Raw genomic sequence first — 17911 nt, 5'->3', positions numbered from 1 at the left:
ACAGCCCTCCAAGCTCTGCTGTGCAGTCTCCTGGCTCAAGCTCACCTCCCACACTGCAGCCACTACCTGCTGATGTTCCTAAACTTCCAGGACACTGTAGGTCAAATGGGTATTAAGCTTAGACTCTCCTTTTTCCATGAACTTTTGAGTTTATGGGGCTACCACATGCGTTACCCCAGTAGGGGAAGAGACAACAAAAGGAGAAAATAATAAAAATATAAAAATATAAAACAAAGAAAAAAGCGAAAGGAGAAGAAATAGATAAAATAAAGAAAAATAAAGCAAGATAAAAAAGAACAAGAAATAAATTAGAGAAAATAATAAATAAATAAATAAAATAGAGAAAATAAAGAAAAAAAATTAAAAAATTAAGAAAGTGAAATAAAGGGGTAAAAAAGGAAAAACAGAGAAAAATAAAGAAAAATGAAGCTAAACCGCTAAAAGCAGCGGGGCCCTCCCCGCCCGCGATCCCCCGGCCGTCCCGTCCCGGCACCCTCCGGTGCCGGCTCCACCTGCGCGCAGCTCCCGCGGGGCCGCGCTCGGCGGGCGGGGGCAGGTGGGACCCCCGCTTGCCCCCGTTCCCCCCCGGTCCCCCCCGGGCTCCCCCCGCTGCCGGCGCAGCCCCGGGGCCGGGCCGTGCCCGCCCCGCCGCCCCCCCGCTCGCTCCCCCGCCCCGTTAAAGCCGGCGGGCCCCGGCGCTGCCGCCGCCCCGCACCGCCCGCAGCGCGTACCTGAGCCAGCAGCGCGGCGGGGAGCGGCTCCGAGCCCGGCACGGCTGAGGCGGCGGCTCCGCGGGCACCGCCGCTCCTGCGGGGAGCACAGCACACGAGGAGGGTCAGGAGGGCGCGGGTGAGTCCGGTCCGGGTCCCTGTCCCCATCCCGATCTCGATCCGTGTCCCGCTCCCGGAACCGAGTCCCATCCCGATCTCGATCCCCATCCCGGTCCCTATCCCGGTCCCGATCCCTGTCCCCATTTCGATCCCCATCCTGATCCAGGTCCCGATCCCGATCCCGGTTCCTATCCTGGTCCCGATCCTTATCCCGGTCCCGGTGCCGGTCCCAGCCCGGTCCCGAGGCTGTGCGCGGTGCCGAGCGCTGCCGCGGGCATTGGCACCCTCCGAGTGGGCTTTTCCTCGGAGCGGGGCTGGCAGGAAGGGGAGCGGCGATCCTGGGCGCCAGGAGCAGAAAGCAAAGCCGGGAGGAGGGGAAGAGCACATCCTTCGCCCCAAAGGGTTTTTCCTCCCGTCTGGGGGATGGAGCCCTCCCGAGCCGGGGCACGGAACCCGCTCTTCCTCGGTGCTGTGGCAGCGATGTGAGTGAGCTCCTCAGGCTGCCTGCCCTGCTCGCCTTTTGCCTACCTGTCGGGCAGGTCCCTGCTTATACAGCCGAGGATCTCATAGCAGAGCATAATAATGTCTGGTACACCTGGGCAAGGCGTGCTGAGCAGCAGGAAATGGAGATCCTGCAGAAAGATAAGCTCAGAAGTGTACCCTAAGTTTGTTTCTGCACGACTGGAAAATTGGGTCTGTGCATACTCGTTTGCACAAGCAATCACCCACCTTCGGCTTATCATTCCAACTGTTTCACAGGATAAAATTAGCTTTGGGCATTTCTGTTCCAAGCAATTGCATGGGAAAACTTGTTTGGAAAATCAGATTATTCTGCACTTATCGTGTTTGTGTGGACATGCACTCGAGTGAGCTGAGCCGATCCATGCTGTGGTGGTGGTATGTGCTGTGCTGGGGTTTTGCAGGGACAGCCTTTGCTGTGGAGCAGAGAGCTGCTGAATCCTTCAGGAGGCAGGCTGCAGAGTGGGTAAGGAGGCTGGCAGGGAAATGGGACAGTCCTGTGTCAATAGAAGCCGCCATGGGTGCAGTGGGACTGAGGGGAGCAGGGACCTGTTCTCAGTCCAACTCTGAGACAAAGCATAGGGCTTTGCCTCTTTTGCTTAATCCCACTGGATTTTTACTTCACTTAAACCCGGATTATTTATAAAGTTGTTATGAAGTTCTCCCTTTGGGACCCCTCCCTGTGGGACCCTCTGTAGCATCTCTTGATAGTAAAGATTTTTGTTTTTTTCAAGGACAGGAGCAGTTAATCCCAGGCAGTGAGTGTGCAGGCTGTCAATAACAAGTAGAAACTGCATTTCACAAGCAGATTCTTGCAATCTCTGCAGGAATTCATTAGATTGCTGTTGATATCAGCAAAAAGCTGTGTGTGGGGAAATCTCTCAGATCTCAGCCCTGATATTTGCCACCAGGATATGGATAAATTCAGCCTCATCCAAAATGCAAACTTCCCTCTTGAAACCAGGCGACAGATCTTGGTGTCTGCAGTAAAACAACACTTTTCATCAAAGCAGGCAGGGTATTGCTGCATCCAATGGGAAAAAGCTGTTGTTGATTTTTGTGGAAGTTGTAACTTTCATTTTTTGTTGAAGAATTAAAGAAACCGTATGTGTTCAGAACAAGATGGGCTCGGGGGCTGCCCTGGCTGGTGGCTGGAGCAAACAGAGGAGCTGTGGCCAACAAGGCAGCTTGTTGTAGAAAATCTGTGGTCACAGAAGATGTTTGTGCTCCCATTGCTCATAACATAGCGTTTCCCTTGAGGTTGGCATGAGGGGTTAAAGGTTTTCAAGAGAAGTCTTTGTTTAAACATCTTTAAAGTTTCCAATAGGGGCCCCTTTGTTCGCTCTGGAGCAGCGTGCCTGCCCTGTTAAAAACTCAGCACTCATAAAATGCCATTTACAAATGCCTGATGAATAGGGCTGAAACATGGGGGGGAGATAAACAGAGTTTGTACCTACACACACACACAGGACTTACAGACAGGCCCTACTGTGAGTGAATAAATGGGACCTAGAAAAAACACAGAAAAAAAAATAAAATAGATGGGAGTGGTGCTTATAAAGAAACTTATAAAAGTCAGCTACTCTCCCTGCACCACTTGGGCCCTTTCATGCCAGATGTCTCTTCCAGCCAAGCCAGGAGGCTGAGTGGCTCCTGACACTTGTCATTACCTCTCAGTAATTCTGTTTGTGGGCTCACACAGTAGCAAACTGAGCACTTCTTCAGCAGCTCATGCAGCTGCCACCAGGGCTGCACTGATCTGCTGGCCATGGGGACCCTGACTCAGGGCTGTCCATTACTGCTGAGGCTGGTGAGCATCACCCCCCTGTAGGTACTCACAGCACAGATGTACCTTTGGGTGCCAGGTAATGTTTTCAAATCTTAGAAGGCTTTGGTTCTCTCCTGCCTTGGCTAAATAGAAAGGGCTTTAAACCATCTCTGTTAAAGCAGGAGAGGGTAGAGGTGTGTGCCCAGTAGACTCCAGAGGCTGGTTCACAGCAATGGCAGCATTTCCATGTGGGATGCTCCAGACTGAGTCTTATCCTGTGCCTGAATCTTTCTTGGTTCTCACACAGTTTGTCCTTCCTGGCATTTTTTACTTGAGTCAGAATCCATCTTCCCCACCAATATTCTGTTTTTGCCTGTCTATCTGGTAACTTCTGATCCTCTGGCCTTGAAGGCTCTGCTTGCACACGAGTCCATCCCTCGCCTGGTCCCTCTGCTGCCCCTCAGGGACATCCACAGGGCTCAGCTGCTGTCCCTTGCAGAGAGGTGGCAGTACCTTGCTTTCTCTCCAGACTCCAGCTTTTCTGTCTCTGGGCTGTGTTGTGCTTTGCCAATGTGTAATTCAGGAATCTTTGCAGTCTGTGGACCCATATGAGGGCATGCTCTGTGGCAGGAGCCAGTGGGAGCAGATCTGTTGGCAGCAGAGATAACCCCCTGTACAAGAGTCTCTGGGCTGGAAAATCAGGCAAGTCCCACATGTGGAAAAACGCTGCCTTTGGGAATTCATACAGCTCAAACACTGCCTTTGGGCATTCACAGCTCACACACCTGCAGCTGGGCTTGGATGGCTTTCCCAGAGTGTCACCTGCCCTTCAGGGCAGAAAGGACGCCACAGCCACTGTGCTGCTGGTGAAGCTCTGTGATTCATCTCCTAAGGGGTGACAGCACCCCAGTCCCAGGACAGATCTCCTGCTGCCAGAGGGACGTGGAAGCTGTGAATTTGGGTGTGAGACATTTCCTGTGCTACCTTTGAGGTTCTCCCTGTGAAAAGTATCTACACAAATTTGCTTTTCTGTTCTGAGGAGGGACAAAAAGTCCCCGCGTGCCTTTCCGCAGCTGCCAGACGTTCCTCACTTTCTGCTATTTCAATTAAACACATAGCAGGATGGGTAGGATAAAGGGGAGAGGCACAAGAATATTCTCCTGGCGTGTTTTCTTATGCCAACACATTGAGTCACATCTCTAGAGTGAGAAATATGATATAAAGACTTCGAGAAGGAGGTCAGGCAATGAATCTGTGATTGCTGGGCTGGAATAGCAGGCGGGCTCTGTGGTTGTCTGTGCCATGCAAACTTCCTGAGGTCAGCTGGGGATTGTGGTCCGAGCAGATCTGGGAGACAGCTGTCCTGCTAGGAACTCTCAATCTCATACCAGCTCTGCTGCCTCAGGAGCTTAGCTGACAAACTCTGCACCAGCCCAGTGGCTGGTCTGGGCCATGACTTTTCCTTTGTGGTTGAACATGCATATTTCTGGGGGAAAAAAATGCTAACACCTTCCTCCCAAAACAAAAACTTGGGCAATGGATTGCTGCGTCAGCTTCTGGATGGCCAGGACATCCTTCTCTCCAAGGTTTGAAGTCTCTTGGCCCAGCTCAGCTGTCCTCCAAGGACCTGTTTGCAGAAGAGCATTTGCTTTTTAAAGAGAGTGGATCTGTCCCCTGTTGATCACTCTTCATCAAAATCAGAGTACTCCAGTTTTATTGAAAATAGCAGTTAGGAGATGGGCTGAGTTTGCCTGTTCTGCAGCTCAGGGAACAAGTGTGGCCTAAAGGTCTTGGGTGGGACAGAGAGAACAGAGCAATGGCACCAGCAGTCCTGAAACAGGAGCCATCTCTGACACGATTAGCTGAACAAGGAGATTTGGCAGATGTGTTTTCCTCTTGGCTAGATCTTTAACATTTTAATTTGCAAGTGAATGTGGCTTTTATCTGTGGCAGCTGCTGCCGAAGCAGCCCAGGTACAGCTTGTTTCAGTGCAGGGCTGTCTGGGCAGGAGGCTTTCCTGCCAGGTGAGTGGCAGAGCGCTGGGAGGTCTTTTAGACAGAGATTGAGGCAGAGAAAAACTCCATGTGCTCTTGTGGAGAACATCTAGGAGGGGATGCTCTCTCCATTGCTACACACAGCATTTTCTTCCCAAGGGGATTTCAAATGTCATGTCACAGTATAGGACAGGACTTGATCCCATGAGCTGTGAGTCAAAGACATCTCTTACTGCTGAAGAATCTGGTCAAGAAATATATTCTTCCTGTGAATAAACAGGAGTGAGTCCCATAAAATGGGGAAAAGGCTTTTGTGGGGAGCAAACAGAGCAAAAGAGAAGCTCCTTCTGCATCCAGCAAGGCTTTCCTGTTACAGCCCTCCTGCTGGTTTGCTCCTGTTGGGTTTGGAGCCTCGATGTGCTGTTGGAGAAATACAGCCTTGTTTTTCAAACAACGTGTCCTTCCAGGTGGCACTTGGCCCAGTCAAGCTGCCGTGGAGTTGTAACCAGAGAGCTCTGTCATGTCCTGGAAAGAGTCTGCTCTGCTTCTCCCACATGTGTTTGGGAAAAACCAAGGACACATCACTCCTTAAATGGGGGGAGAAACCCCTTTGGGGCTTGAAAATCTTGCCATTTCCATGATCTGGATTTGTTTGCGGTCCCTGAGTCTTCCTTGCTCTAAAATCTGCATTGCTGTCCGCTCTGATTTGCCTTTTGTCACCCAGCTGCTGTGGGGGATGAGCACTGAGATTTTGGAGCTGTGATTGAGTGTAAAGTCAGTGCTGCCTGTAAAATGGTCCTGAGGGTGGATTCAGAGCTTGTGAGCAGCACAGGTAACACTGAGAGCTGGACATCTGCAAGCAGAGAGCGCCTTGAGACTGGGGATTATACTGGGAGAAAACAACTTTGGGCAACTCTCCAGGGGAGGGTGGATCCAGCTCCAGGCTGTCCCAGGCCTCATTCTTTCACACTGCTTGCAGGTCTTGCAAATACAATGTGCCAGCAATTCATCCATGTTTCTACAACAAATTTTGGCATCGAGAGCTGCCTTCAGGATGATGTAAATTATCTGCATCTCTCCAGGTAGCTCTGGTTGCTTCTTTGTCCCCTGGGGCAAGGCACACTTCAGTCCTCCTCCCTTGGTCCCACATGCATTTTTGGGCAGCCTTTCTCTCAGGCATGGACCAGAAGGTTGATGACTTGCTGTCCTGCTGAGGACATCATAATTTTTGTCCCCATCCTCCAGCTTGAGGGTGCTCTTGCTGTCTTTGTGTTGTCCTGGCAGAACTCAGGTGTTTTAAGTGAAAGGACTCGGGGCTGGCACTCCTGGTCATATTTTGATTGGGTTTTTTTAAACTTTCATCAAATAACACGGATGGAATTGAATTTCTCAAAGCTGCCTGGTTGGGTGTCTGCAAAGAAAAGCTGTGCAGAGCAAAGGAGGGTGCATGGAGAGGCAGATGAGGAGGGTGAATCTCAGCAATGTCGTGTCTAGGGCTGCTCTAGCATTGCCCAAGGCTTCCAGCACAGAAATAGGTGCTGTTATCACGTGTGGCATCAGTGCCCTGCACCCTGCCAGGTGTGCCTGGACCTGCAGTGTGTGCCTCCTCCTTGCACAGCCCTGCTGCATGGGACAGCCCTCTGGCTTGGCTGGTGCTTCTCACAGGCTCCCAGCTTTTCCCCACTCCTTGCTGCTCATGGTGAGCCCTTGTCCTGGCTTCTTGCAGGCTCTGGAGCCAGCATGGCTTCATAGCCTTAGTCCATAACCTGCTTTCCTCCCTGTGACACTACAGTCAGGGCTTGTCCTGTGCTGTGGATGCACTGCCACCTCTCCTTTCCCATCTGCTCATCCCCTCTGCAGCTCAGTAGAGAGAGCCCCTATTGCTGTAGCAGGAGGGCAGGGAGCTGGCAGCATTCCCCACCCTGTGGCCTTGCCCAAGGCAGGCTGCACCCAGGCCCAACCTGCCACCATCTGGATGAAGCAGCAGGGGAATATTCAGAGTATTTCTGCTAACCTGTAGCCAGGAGAGAGCTGCCAAGGAGGCCAGGCTGAAACCTGAGGCGGCTGTTTTTGCTGAGACTCAGCATTTGGCAGGGAGAGCAGACGGACAAGTGGTGGAGCAGGGAGGGATGCAATTGCCCTGGGGAGCAGCATTGCCAGGGGAGGTGCCCAGGGAAGGTGTGCTGGCTTACCTGTGTGTCTCTGGGGGTCCATCTCCATGTCCTCCGTGGCTGAGATCACGTGCAGAGGGAAGAGGAGGTGACCCTGCTGTCCTCACATGTGGTTCTCCCCTCGGTCACCCTCCTTGCATCACACACTGAGCATTTCTTTAAGCAGTGAAGAGCAATAGCTGTTTCTCCCTCTGAGTTGCTCAGAACTGTCAGGAATGGTCCAAATGCCCTCTCAGATCGTCTGCAGGGTTCGGCTGAGCCAGCCCAGGCAGCAGCACTCACCTTGCCTGGATCCTTTTGCCTTTATAGCTCTGTGTTATCTCAAGGTCTCTGGCAGTGCAGGTGGTGTTTGCCTTGCCCTGCAGCACCTGCCTGCCAGCCGCTGCCTTCCCACCACGGCCTCCCACTGCTGCAGGGCATGGAGGGGGTGCTCTGCACCCTCAGTGCCTCTGCAGGGACGCAGGTCAGCCCAGGGAAGGGAGTGTGGAGGGAAGCTGCCAGGGATGGTGGGAGAGATATCATCGGGTGGCTTTTGCCCCGTCATCTTTGCTTCCCCATCCCTTTGCTGCTGGGGCAGGACTGGGCATTAAATTTAATTAGGGGCCAGGACTCTGGTCTCTGCTGCCAGGACAGAATATGACTGAGCTGCCATGCCCTGCCCTGTCCAGGCAGCATCAGCCCTTGCAGCTGGAGAGAGCCAAGACTTCATCCAAAAGCTGAGATGATGTTAAAAATAGATCAGTCGTGAACTGGTTTTCTCCTTCTTGGTTCCTGGCCCGACAGCTCATTCCTCCCCCTGGGCTGTCTTTGAACCTCTCTGGATGCTGTGAGACACAGGCTCCACAGCAGCCTGCCTCTGCAGGGAGGTGTGCAGGGAAGGGAGCTGCAGAAATGTTCTAGGTGGCACAGCTGTCCCAAAAATATTTAGTGTTTTGTGAGTGCTTTCTCCCAGGAAAGAAGCAGTGCTGGAAAAAGAATCTGCTAAATGAATGGGGAAACAAAGCTGGAGGAGGAGAATTTTGCCTCTCTGCTTGCATGTGGTGAGGGGCACAGGTGTCTGAGCAATCCTGGCCTCAAAGCTCACCTCTACCCCCGGAAAAGACCTGCCAGGCTGCTGTCCCTGCTCATCCCCTCAGCCAGAGCAATCCCTCTGGTCCTGCAGGGCTCTGCAGGAGCTCCTGGCACTGCTGTGGAGTCACTGTGTCCCAGGCTGGCCCTGGGCTGGTGGGCTCTCCCCTCCAGGGAAAGGCCACGTCTCTCACTTTGAGATGGGTGTTCTGGATCCCAGTATCCTCCAGTACCCCTTTTCTGTCCTCCTAATTCTCTAATGTAGTTTTCCAGGTGTGAACACTGAGCCTCGAGACAGTTTTAAGATGCAGCTGTGAAACCTATTATCAGTGTCCCTGCTATCAAAGACGTGGTGTTCAGGGCTGCACGTAACCACTGAGCAATTAAACAGCAACCCTGGTGATGAATTACAGCTGAGACCTCCTGGGGCTAAATAAATACTGCCTGATAACTACCGATAAAATGAATTTTGGTGTGTTTTTTTCTTAAAAGCACCCTTCCAGTACCTGAGCCCAGTCCTGGCACTGCCCATGTCCTGGGGAGAGTCACATTATCTGTGGCATTTCTGTCCCCAGCACCTTGGGTTTCCAACCAGAGCTGGAATAAAAATGAACTAAATAAATCCACATCCCTGCAGGAGCCAGGAAAGGCAAGGCAAGACAACACAGAGGTGGGCAGGGAGGGAGAGAAGTGAGAAGCTGAGGTTTTGGGTAACAAGTTTAAATATCTTTCCCCACACTGATCCCACCCTAAAGACATGAAAAAACTGTTGAGGTGCAGAGAATCTCTTGGAAAAACCTTTAGGACAGGGAGAGGTGCAGAGTGGTGGGGACTCTAAATCACCCTTGCACCCTCTGCCTGCAGAGGCTTCTGCTCTCCCAAGGGAGTTTGGAAACAGGCAGGGAATGGAATTTCTTGGAAAAATGATCTTTGCCACTGACTTTGAGAGACTTCTGAGCAGGTGCTGTCTGTGCTGGTGTTTCATCTGGGGGCTTCTCTCCCCGTGCAGGAGTATCAGGAGGGCTGGTGCTCTGCATCCCTGCGTGCAGCTTTCCCACTCTCCACTGGCTGCAGAGAACAGCCACACAGTCAGGGAAAAAGCATTTGGCTGAACATCCCATCTGCCTGGTTTGCAAGTGAAAATAAGGCTTGTCCAATGGCCAGCTCCACCCAGAGCAGAAAATCAGACCCTTGGCAGAGTGCTGCTACTGTAATGAAATTGAGCTGTGCTGAGACTGCCAGTCCTTGGAACAGGAAAGATTCCATGTGGATTCAGAGAAGTTTGGGGATGGATCTGTCAAAACTGCTGCTGTTGAGGGTTTTTGGCACTGCCTAGGGACACCCATCACATGAGAATGTTGCCCTGTGGCTGAGCTCACCCTCAGCACTGATTGCACCTTGTCTTCTCCCTGCAGCACATCCTTCCAGCACTGGAACTGCGTGCTCTCCCAGAGCCATCATGAAGCTCCTGCCTGCTGCCCCTCTCCTCCTGCTCCTCCTGACAACACTGGAAGCCAGACCAAAACCTGCAGGTGAGCCCTGGCTGGTGGGGAGTGCATGGAGGGGAGAGAAGTGAGGGCATGGGGCAGTGGAGCCCACGGAGGACAGTTTGCTGTGTGTTATGGGGGGACATGATGTCTCTTCCTTGGGAGCATCCCCAGGAGGATGGAGGGTCCTCCCAACAGTGGGACACAAACCTCCTGGCCCCAGCATGGTGGCTTTGGTGCTGCTTGCTCTGGGCACCTCCTCAGCTGTGACACAGCCCTGCTTGTCACCCTCCAGGCCATGGGCTGTGACCTTGCAGGAGGCACAGCTGTAAGGAGAAGCCTCCTCCTTGCTTGACTCTCCAGGTGCAAGAGACAAAGCAAACCCAGAGGTTCCAGCCTCTTTCCTCCCAGGACAAAGAGATCTAAATCAATTTTAGTTTAAAAACAGTGAAGGCACCAAATGGAGAAAGGAGCAGGTATGTCTCAGAGACCTTTAGAGCGGCATCATCCCAAAGGCACTGAAAGCATTTCCTTTATGATTAAGGCCCAATTCTACCAGCAGAAATGTTCACTGGCATTTCACTTGCTGAACATTCCCTCAGTTTGCACTGGGGGTGGCATCCCCTCAAGAGATGCTTTTTGGCTCAATCTCCACCAGCTTTGCTTTTAATGTCTCATTCCCTGCCCTTAAAAAACAACAGCCACAAGAACCCACAGCCAGGAGATGTCTCCCCAGCCTGTTGGCCCTGCTTCCACTCTGCCAGCTTCTATGGTGGTGTTTGCAGGGGTCCCAGGATGAGGGAAGAGACGAGGATCTGACTCCATGTTTCAGAAGGCTTGATTTATTATTTTATGATATATATTATATTAAAGCTATACTAAAAGAATAGAAGAAAGGATTTCATCAGAAGGCTAGCTAAGAATAGAAAAAGAAGAATGATAACAAAGGTTTGTGACTGACCAGACAGTCTGAGCCAGCTGACTGTGATTGGCCATTAATTAGAAACAACCACATGAGACCAATCACAGAACCATCTGTTGCATTCCACAGCAGCAGATAATTATTGTTTACATTTTGTTCCTGAGGCCTCTTCTCAGGAGAAAAGGATCCTAACGAAAGGATTTTTCATAAAACTTGTCTGTGACAACCTTCTGTGTATTCACTGGGCAGTGGAAGTCTGTGGGGGCTGCCCAAACCTGCTCTCTCCATCCCTCATGAGCAGCCCCCAGCCAGCAGGCAGAGCTCTCTGTGCTCCGTGCAGACAGCCACAGGACTGAGCCTTCTCCTTGCCTTCTCCTCAGCCCTGAAGTGCAGGACGGGTCCCCTGGACATCGTGTTTGTGATCGACAGCTCGCGCAGCGTGCGCCCCTTCGAGTTCGAGACCATGCGGCGCTTCATGATGGACATCATCAGCAACCTGGACGTGGGCCCCAACGCCACACGGGTGGGTGAGCTGTTCTTCTGGGGGCTCCCTGGGGGCCCCCTAAGCTGTGTGTTCGCTGGTAGCAACAGGAAGGCAAGGAGACTCCACAGAGCTTCTGAGGGTGCTCATTACATGAGGGTTTATTGGGGGTCCCACCCCGGGAGCAGCATTGTTTCTGAGTGTGAGAAACACCAGTCACTTTTTAAAATTTTAAAAGTTTAATAGTGATAAAATTGTTATAAAAATAGTAATACAATTAGAGTAATAATAATTTGGACAATTTGAATTAGGACAATATGAGATAATAGAAACAAAGAGTTACGGACGTCCGGGTACTTTTAGAGGGCAGCATAAGTCTGAAAAAGGACACACGTTAACAGAGGATTATCCCTTAAAAACAATAGCCTATGCCATATTCATACACCTCATATATGATGCATAAATTCCATTCAAATACAGGATTCTGTCTGGTCATAGTCAACTTCTTCCTCATAATCCTGCCCAAGCAAGGCAGGAAGAAGTTAATTTCTCCTGATAATGGAGCAATAAATTCTCTTTCTCTGAAAAATTTAGGTGTCCTGTGGCTGCTATCTCAGTGCGAGTCCTTTCTTTAGAAAAAAAATATCCCACATAGCATAGTTTAACATTTTGTTGTAACCTAAAGCTATATTTAACACACTACTTAAGAGAATTAATACAGCATTACTTTCTAACACAGCACAACACATATAATATTCATTTTAATATTTGCGAAAAGCCAATCATAAAATACACATTTTCACATGAGGGAGAAGGGGAGAAGGGAAAGAGAGGGGGAGAGAGGGAGAACCTAGGGAGCCAAGGGACCAAGAGAGAGGAAAGGGCTAAGAGGCTTCTTGTGTCTGTCACACAGCTTAACAGGGAGATTCAAGGTGGGTGCAGAATAAGACTTGGGCCGATGGGATTACAGATCTGTGATACTTCAGGGGGGGATCACAGGCTTGGAATAAACCCTACATTTTCAAGGGGTGAGACAGAACATGCCGTTTAACTAAAATGTAACTCCACAACAGGTGGGGGTGATCCAGTACTCCAGCCAGGTGCAGAACATCTTCTCCCTCAAGACCTTCTTCACGCGGGCGGACATGGAGAGGGCCATCAACAGCATCGTGCCGCTGGCCCAGGGCACCATGACGGGGCTGGCCATCCAGTACGCCATGAACGTGGCCTTCAGCACGCAGGAGGGCGCGCGGCCCCCGCACAAGGGCATCCCCCGCATCGCCATCATCGTCACCGACGGGCGGCCCCAGGACCGCGTCACCGAGGTGGCCACGCAGGCCCGCAACGCCGGCATCGAGATCTACGCCGTGGGCATCCAGCGGGCAGACATGAACTCCCTGCGGGCCATGGCCTCCCCGCCGCTGGAGGAGCACGTCTTCCTGGTGGAGTCCTTCGAGCTCATCCAGCAGTTCGCCAAGCAGTTCCAGGACAAGCTTTGTGGTGGGTGAGGGCTGCTGCTGGTGCTGAGTGGCAAGGGGGGTCCTGCTGTCTGCTCCTCACCCAAGTCTTTTGTCCTTGGGTTGTGGCAGCCATCTTGACATCTTCAGTGTCATGCTTTATATAAGCTACAAGAACATAAAGTTTGGTGGGTGCTTAGTCGATGGTTTATCATCATGGTTTGTATTTTTGTTTGGTTTTTGGGATGGGGCCAGTTTTGGGGTTAGTTCTCTGTTTGCTTGGGGATGGTTGTGGAGTGATGATGATGGTTGATCATTATTTTTGGTAGTAGGAAATATAGAGAAGGTTAATTGAAAGTGTATTGACGACAAGTGGTTTGGATAATGTAGGGATATATGGTTTAATTATTCGCCAAAATAAAAAAAAAAAGGCCAGACCTTCAGAGGAGTGTTTGGGGTGGCTGCCGCTGCCAGAAGCAGGGTGGATGGGGAAGCAACCTCCCCAGTGAGGTGCCAGGACAGGGCACTGCACAGTGTCTGTGTCTGTGTGACAGACAGTAGGTGAGCACTGGGGCTGTGAAATCAGTGGCTGAGCACTGGGGCTGGGTAGGTGTGAGCACTGGGGCTGTGAAATCAGTGGCTGAGCACTGGGGCTGTGTGGGGCTGTGTCACACTGGCTTCTGCTGCAGGGACTGGGCATATGCCAGAGCCAGGGTGCCCATGTGTCTGGCATGCCTGTGAGCCACTCTGATGCCCGTTCTGTCTTGCAGGGGTGGACATGTGCATGGAGAGGGAGCACGGCTGCCAGCACAGCTGCATCAGCACCCCTGGCTCCTTCTACTGCGAGTGCAACCCAGGCTACAGGCTCAATGGGGATGGAAAGACCTGTTCCCGTAAAAACCCTTTTTGTTTTCTGAACTTTCATGGGGAGCTTGTAGTTATGGGTCCCACGGAGGGAAGCTGGCACACAGCAGAGGATTCAGGGAGGCCAGCAGCAGCCTGGGTGCTCTGTTCACTGGGCCCACTGCCTGCCGGGTCTGTAATGCCTGCAGACACTCAGCATTGCTAAATCTTGCCCACCTAAGATGGGACACTCATGACTTATGGGGGCACAACCTGTCAGCTGAGGGGGTCCAGGCAGTGAGTACCAGAGGATTCACATCCCTAGTGCACAGTGCTTTTCCCCTGGATTTTAGTGCAAAGCTGTGTTAGTTGGTCTGACCACCACACCAGACTATTCCTTCTTGTTTCACGGTGCTGCTTTGAAGCTCTGGAGCAGCCCTGCCCTCCTGTCCCAGGAGGCTGGTACAGGAGGGTGATGGGTGTCCCATGGATGCTGGCTCAGGAGGGTGATGGGTGTCCCATAGGAGGGTGATGGGTGTCCTGTTGGAGGCTGGCTCAGGACAGTGATGGGTGTCCCAGGGAGGCTGGCTCAGCAGGGTGATGGGTGTCCTTTGCCCCCCAGCCATCGATGCCTGTGCTGACGGGAGGCATGGCTGCCAGCACCACTGTGTCAGCCTGCGGGGCTCCTACCACTGCCGCTGCCGGCCGGGTTACTACCTCAGCCACAACAAGAGGAGCTGCACAAGTAAGTGGCTGTCTCTCTCCCTGTCCCTTCTTGTTTGCTTCCTGCTCTCTTCTTGTCTTTTCCCTTCTGCCATTGCTCTCCTTGTGTCCATAGTGATTGATTACTGCAGCTTTGGGAACCACAGCTGCCAGCACGAGTGTGTGAGCATCCCCAACGGGCACTACTGCCGCTGCCACAGCGGCTTCACGCTCCAGCCCGACGGCAAGTCCTGCAGGGGTAGGTCCCAGCCTGCTGCATGGCACAGGCTGTGTCTATAGCACGTGCCTTTATGTCCTGCCCAGCCTCCAGGGAAGGGCTGCTCCCAAACCACCCTGAGTGGGGATAACCCCATGCCCTTGGCTTGTCTTCCAGCCACCGACCTCTGCAACGGGGTGGATCACGGCTGTGAGTTCAAGTGTGTGAGCACAGAGGGCTCCTACCACTGCGTGTGCCCTGAGGGCCAGCGGCTCCAGGCTGATGGCAAGACATGCAGCAGTGAGTACTGGAACACAGCCCTTGACATTCCTCTTATCTGGGCTCTGTGCTCCTGGAGAGAGCTCACCTGAAACTGGGCTGGGGGGCTCTGTCACCACTTGGGACTCTAAGCTAGGCTGGAAGAGGGTGGAGAGTTGGCTGTGGCTTGGGGGAACACCCTGGCTGCTGTGGGGATGGATGCCTGTGTCCTCAGAGACATGGCCCAGAAGATGCAACAGCTTTAAGGAAAACTTTGGGAAAAGAGGAACCTAGGAAAGACTTTCATGGGGTGTTGGGATATCAGTGGAGGTTTTTGGGCTGAGTCCCTTGGGCATAGTCTGCTTTCCTTTGTAGCTGCAGTTCCAGGATGTTCCCATAGTGCCACAAAGCTGGGCCCCAGCCCTTCAATGTGACAGTGGCCATGGCCAGGCTGCTCCTCTGTCACCTTCCCCTGTCCCTGCAGAGTGTGGAGCTGGGCACGTCGACCTGGTGATGGTGATCGACGGTTCCAAGAGCGTGCGGCCCCAGAACTTTGAGCTGGTGAAGCAGTTTGTGAACCGTGTTGTGGACCTGCTGGAGGTGTCCCCGCAGGGGACGCGGGTGGGGCTGGTGCAGTACTCCAGCCGCGTGCGCACCGAGTTCCCCCTCAACAAGTACCACAGTGCTGATGAGATCAAAAAGGCCGTGATGGATGTGGAGTACATGGAGAAAGGCACCATGACAGGCCTGGCCCTCAAGCACATGGTGGAGCACAGCTTCTCTGAGCAGGAAGGTGCCAGGCCTCTCTCCCACAACATCCCCAGAATCGGGCTGGTCTTCACGGATGGACGCTCCCAGGATGACATCTCCGAATGGGCCAGGAGAGCAAAGGAATCAGGTGCAGGGGGGGTTGGGAACCCCCAATTTCAGTGTTTTGGGCATCCCTGGATGGTTCCTTGGGGTGGCTGTCTGAGTGAAAAGCTGCAGCATCCAGCCTTGGGGAGCAGCATCCCATGGCAGACATGCTCTGTAGTGGCCACAGGGTGCTCTGAGCAGCATCCTTCATGCAGCAGCCTCCACAGTGCTGCCATGCTCCTGCCTGTCCTTCCCAAATTCCTGCTGTGTATTTGGGGAGCCCAGAGAAAATCCTGCCTCCTTGCCTTTGCTCCCTCTGGGCTTGCTGCAGGGTGGCCAGCACAGTGCTCAGGATCTGTCCTTGCCACGCAGGGATTGTCATGTTTGCTGTGGGTGTTGGAAAAGCTGTGGAAGAAGAGCTGAGAGCGATCGCCTCCGAGCCAGTGGAGCAGCACTTCTCCTATTCTGCAGACTTCACTACCATGACCCACCTTGTGGAGAACTTCTCCCTGAACATCTGCCCAGGTGGGTGCTCCTGGCCACACCAGGGGACTTGAACCCAAGCCAGGGAAACCTTTCTGTCCCCACAGAGCCAGCGGGGTGGTTTGTGAGTCTGTCACCCTGTGTCAAACACCCCAAGGCTGAGCTGGGCTGGTGTGAGCCTAGGCTGTCACAGGATCTCTCCAGGCTGTTATGGGTGTAGATGTGGGTCTCTGGAGGGCATTTGGAAGAGAAGATGAAGCTGGGGGGATTAATTAAAAAGCAGGAGGGGTTAATACAAAAGTATTAATGTGATCAACCACCCCAGTGCCTTTGCATGGGCAGAATTTGGGAGGGGCTTTCAGAGCATCCCACCCTGCCTTGTGGGATGCTCTGAAGGTGCCCTGTGCACCTTGTTCAGACCTGTGCTCCTGCTGCAGCTGGGTTAATGTGAGGGTCTCCCTGCCCTGGGACAGGCTTGAGTTCCCCACAGGGCTGCAGAAACAGAGCCAACGCGCCCCCTACCACCCCAGCTTGAAGGCAAAGTGTAGCTCAGCACTGGCTGTCCTTGGCACACAGTGCCCACGTGTGACAGCTCTGTGGGATGCCTGGCAGAGGGATTGCTGGATCAGCAGGGCAGCCTGACAGAGAGCAGAGAGGCTGAAAGAAGGGGGCAAAATGGTGGGGAGAGCCCCAGAGGGTGCCTGCAGGGACAAGGGACCTGTCTGGGAGCAAGGGAGAGCAGGCTCTGTGGGGCCATGGTGTGACAGCAGCCAAACTCCCGTGACAGAGGAGGGCAAAGGGGAGACGGAGATCCGCAGCCCGTGCGAGTGCGAGGCGCTGGTGCAGTTCCAGACCAACACCGTGGCCATCCTGCAGAGCCTGACCGAGAAAAATATCCTTTGGGGTGAGGCTGGGCTTGTCAGGGGGCTGGGGACAGAGCACACGTGGGGGAGGGAGGGATGGGTAAATGGGAGAGGGGAAATTTTAAGCCCTTTGCCCAGCAGACTGCCTGGCTCACGCTGTTTCCTTAGCACGTTCACTTGCTCAGATGACAGCCAGACTTGAAGACCTGGAAAAGCAGATTGCCAACAAGAAGTGATCCTGGCAGAGGGCTGCAGTGGTCAGCAGGGCACAGGATGGATGTACAGTAGCTACATGACATTGTTATTGGCTAGGTTATTGTAAAGCATCAGTGTTTGTTCTTGTATTGCAAAATCCCCAGGGGGCTGTATTTAAAAAAAACCAAAAATCCTAAAAACACACAAAAAGGAACTTGAACAAAGCCCCTGCTACAAAGCTGAGGGGTTCAGTTGTCGTTCCTTGGCAGGTCTGGGATGAGGGGGAGCAATGATGTGGGCAGGCTGGTCATTGGACAGACATGACACGTGGTGTCCCCCAGAGTGACTGGGATGGCACAGTCCCCCTGGACCCTGGCAGACAGCTTTGCAAGAGAAAAAACCTGCAGTGGTGTCATCCTGAGAGCTTCTGGTATCTCAGCATCTTCTGCCAAGTGGTGGGGCAAGGGCAGCTGGGTGGTGCAGGCAGCACAGGGGATGCCTGATGCCTAGCTGGCACCCAGTGTGGTGCTCAGGAGGGATCCCATGGGAAGATGGGCGGCAGGAATTCTTAGATCCCCTTGCCCCTGTTTGGCAGAATAGTTTGGAAATTGGTATTAATCTTGTTTGGTTTTGTAATCTCATAGCAAAATGGTAATTATTCTTTCTATCAGTATCTAAGTGTGTGTGTATGTATATATATATGTATATTTAATTCTGAGAGCAGGGTAGTGCTATTTTTAAACTCATTGTTTTATAAAGGAATTTCTATCTTGACAATAAACACCCTGAAGATTTGTA

At 52.6% G+C, this 17911-nt stretch overlaps 2 protein-coding genes across 2 annotated transcripts in view; one reads left to right on the top strand and one right to left on the bottom strand.

The window, feature by feature from the left end:
• The window catches only part of RBPJL (recombination signal binding protein for immunoglobulin kappa J region like), a 20906-nt gene extending 13317 nt beyond the window's left edge, over window positions 1-7589 (bottom strand). Inside the window, exons 1-2 of the mRNA XM_064730088.1 lie at window positions 7304-7589; window positions 732-807 (exon numbers count right to left, since the gene is read on the bottom strand). Coding sequence (XP_064586158.1) covers window positions 732-807; window positions 7304-7331 — 104 coding nt within the window. The 5' untranslated portion in view covers window positions 7332-7589. The remainder of the gene's footprint in view (window positions 1-731; window positions 808-7303) is intronic.
• MATN4 (matrilin 4) lies at window positions 721-17911 on the top strand. The gene is made up of 12 exons (XM_064730087.1): window positions 721-849; window positions 9766-9882; window positions 11140-11282; window positions 12314-12740; window positions 13468-13590; window positions 14163-14285; window positions 14379-14501; window positions 14637-14759; window positions 15202-15615; window positions 15945-16097; window positions 16843-16947; window positions 17096-17911. The coding sequence occupies exons 2-12, from the start codon at window positions 9810-9812 to the stop codon at window positions 17152-17154; spliced, it is 1866 nt and encodes a 621-aa protein (XP_064586157.1). The 5' UTR covers window positions 721-849; window positions 9766-9809; the 3' UTR covers window positions 17155-17911.

The sequence above is a fragment of the Zonotrichia leucophrys genome, chromosome 20 (assembly GCF_028769735.1).
Source record: "Zonotrichia leucophrys gambelii isolate GWCS_2022_RI chromosome 20, RI_Zleu_2.0, whole genome shotgun sequence".
Lineage (NCBI taxonomy): Eukaryota > Metazoa > Chordata > Aves > Passeriformes > Passerellidae > Zonotrichia > Zonotrichia leucophrys.
Note: the sequence above shows the minus strand (reverse complement) of the source record. Positions and strands in the feature narration are given on the sequence as shown.

What these genes read in the sequence shown, in the direction of transcription:
- MATN4 (XM_064730087.1), top strand. Translation starts at nt 9,810, where the DNA reads ATGAAGCTCCTGCCTGCTGCCCCTCTCCTCCTGCTCCTCCTGACAACA. An exon ending in CAGGAGAGCAAAGGAATCAG is followed by an intron (nt 15,616 to 15,944) that starts GTGCAGGGGGGG and finishes CTTGCCACGCAG; the next exon opens with GGATTGTCATGTTTGCTGTG. An exon ending in CTCCCTGAACATCTGCCCAG is followed by an intron (nt 16,098 to 16,842) that starts GTGGGTGCTCCT and finishes CTCCCGTGACAG; the next exon opens with AGGAGGGCAAAGGGGAGACG.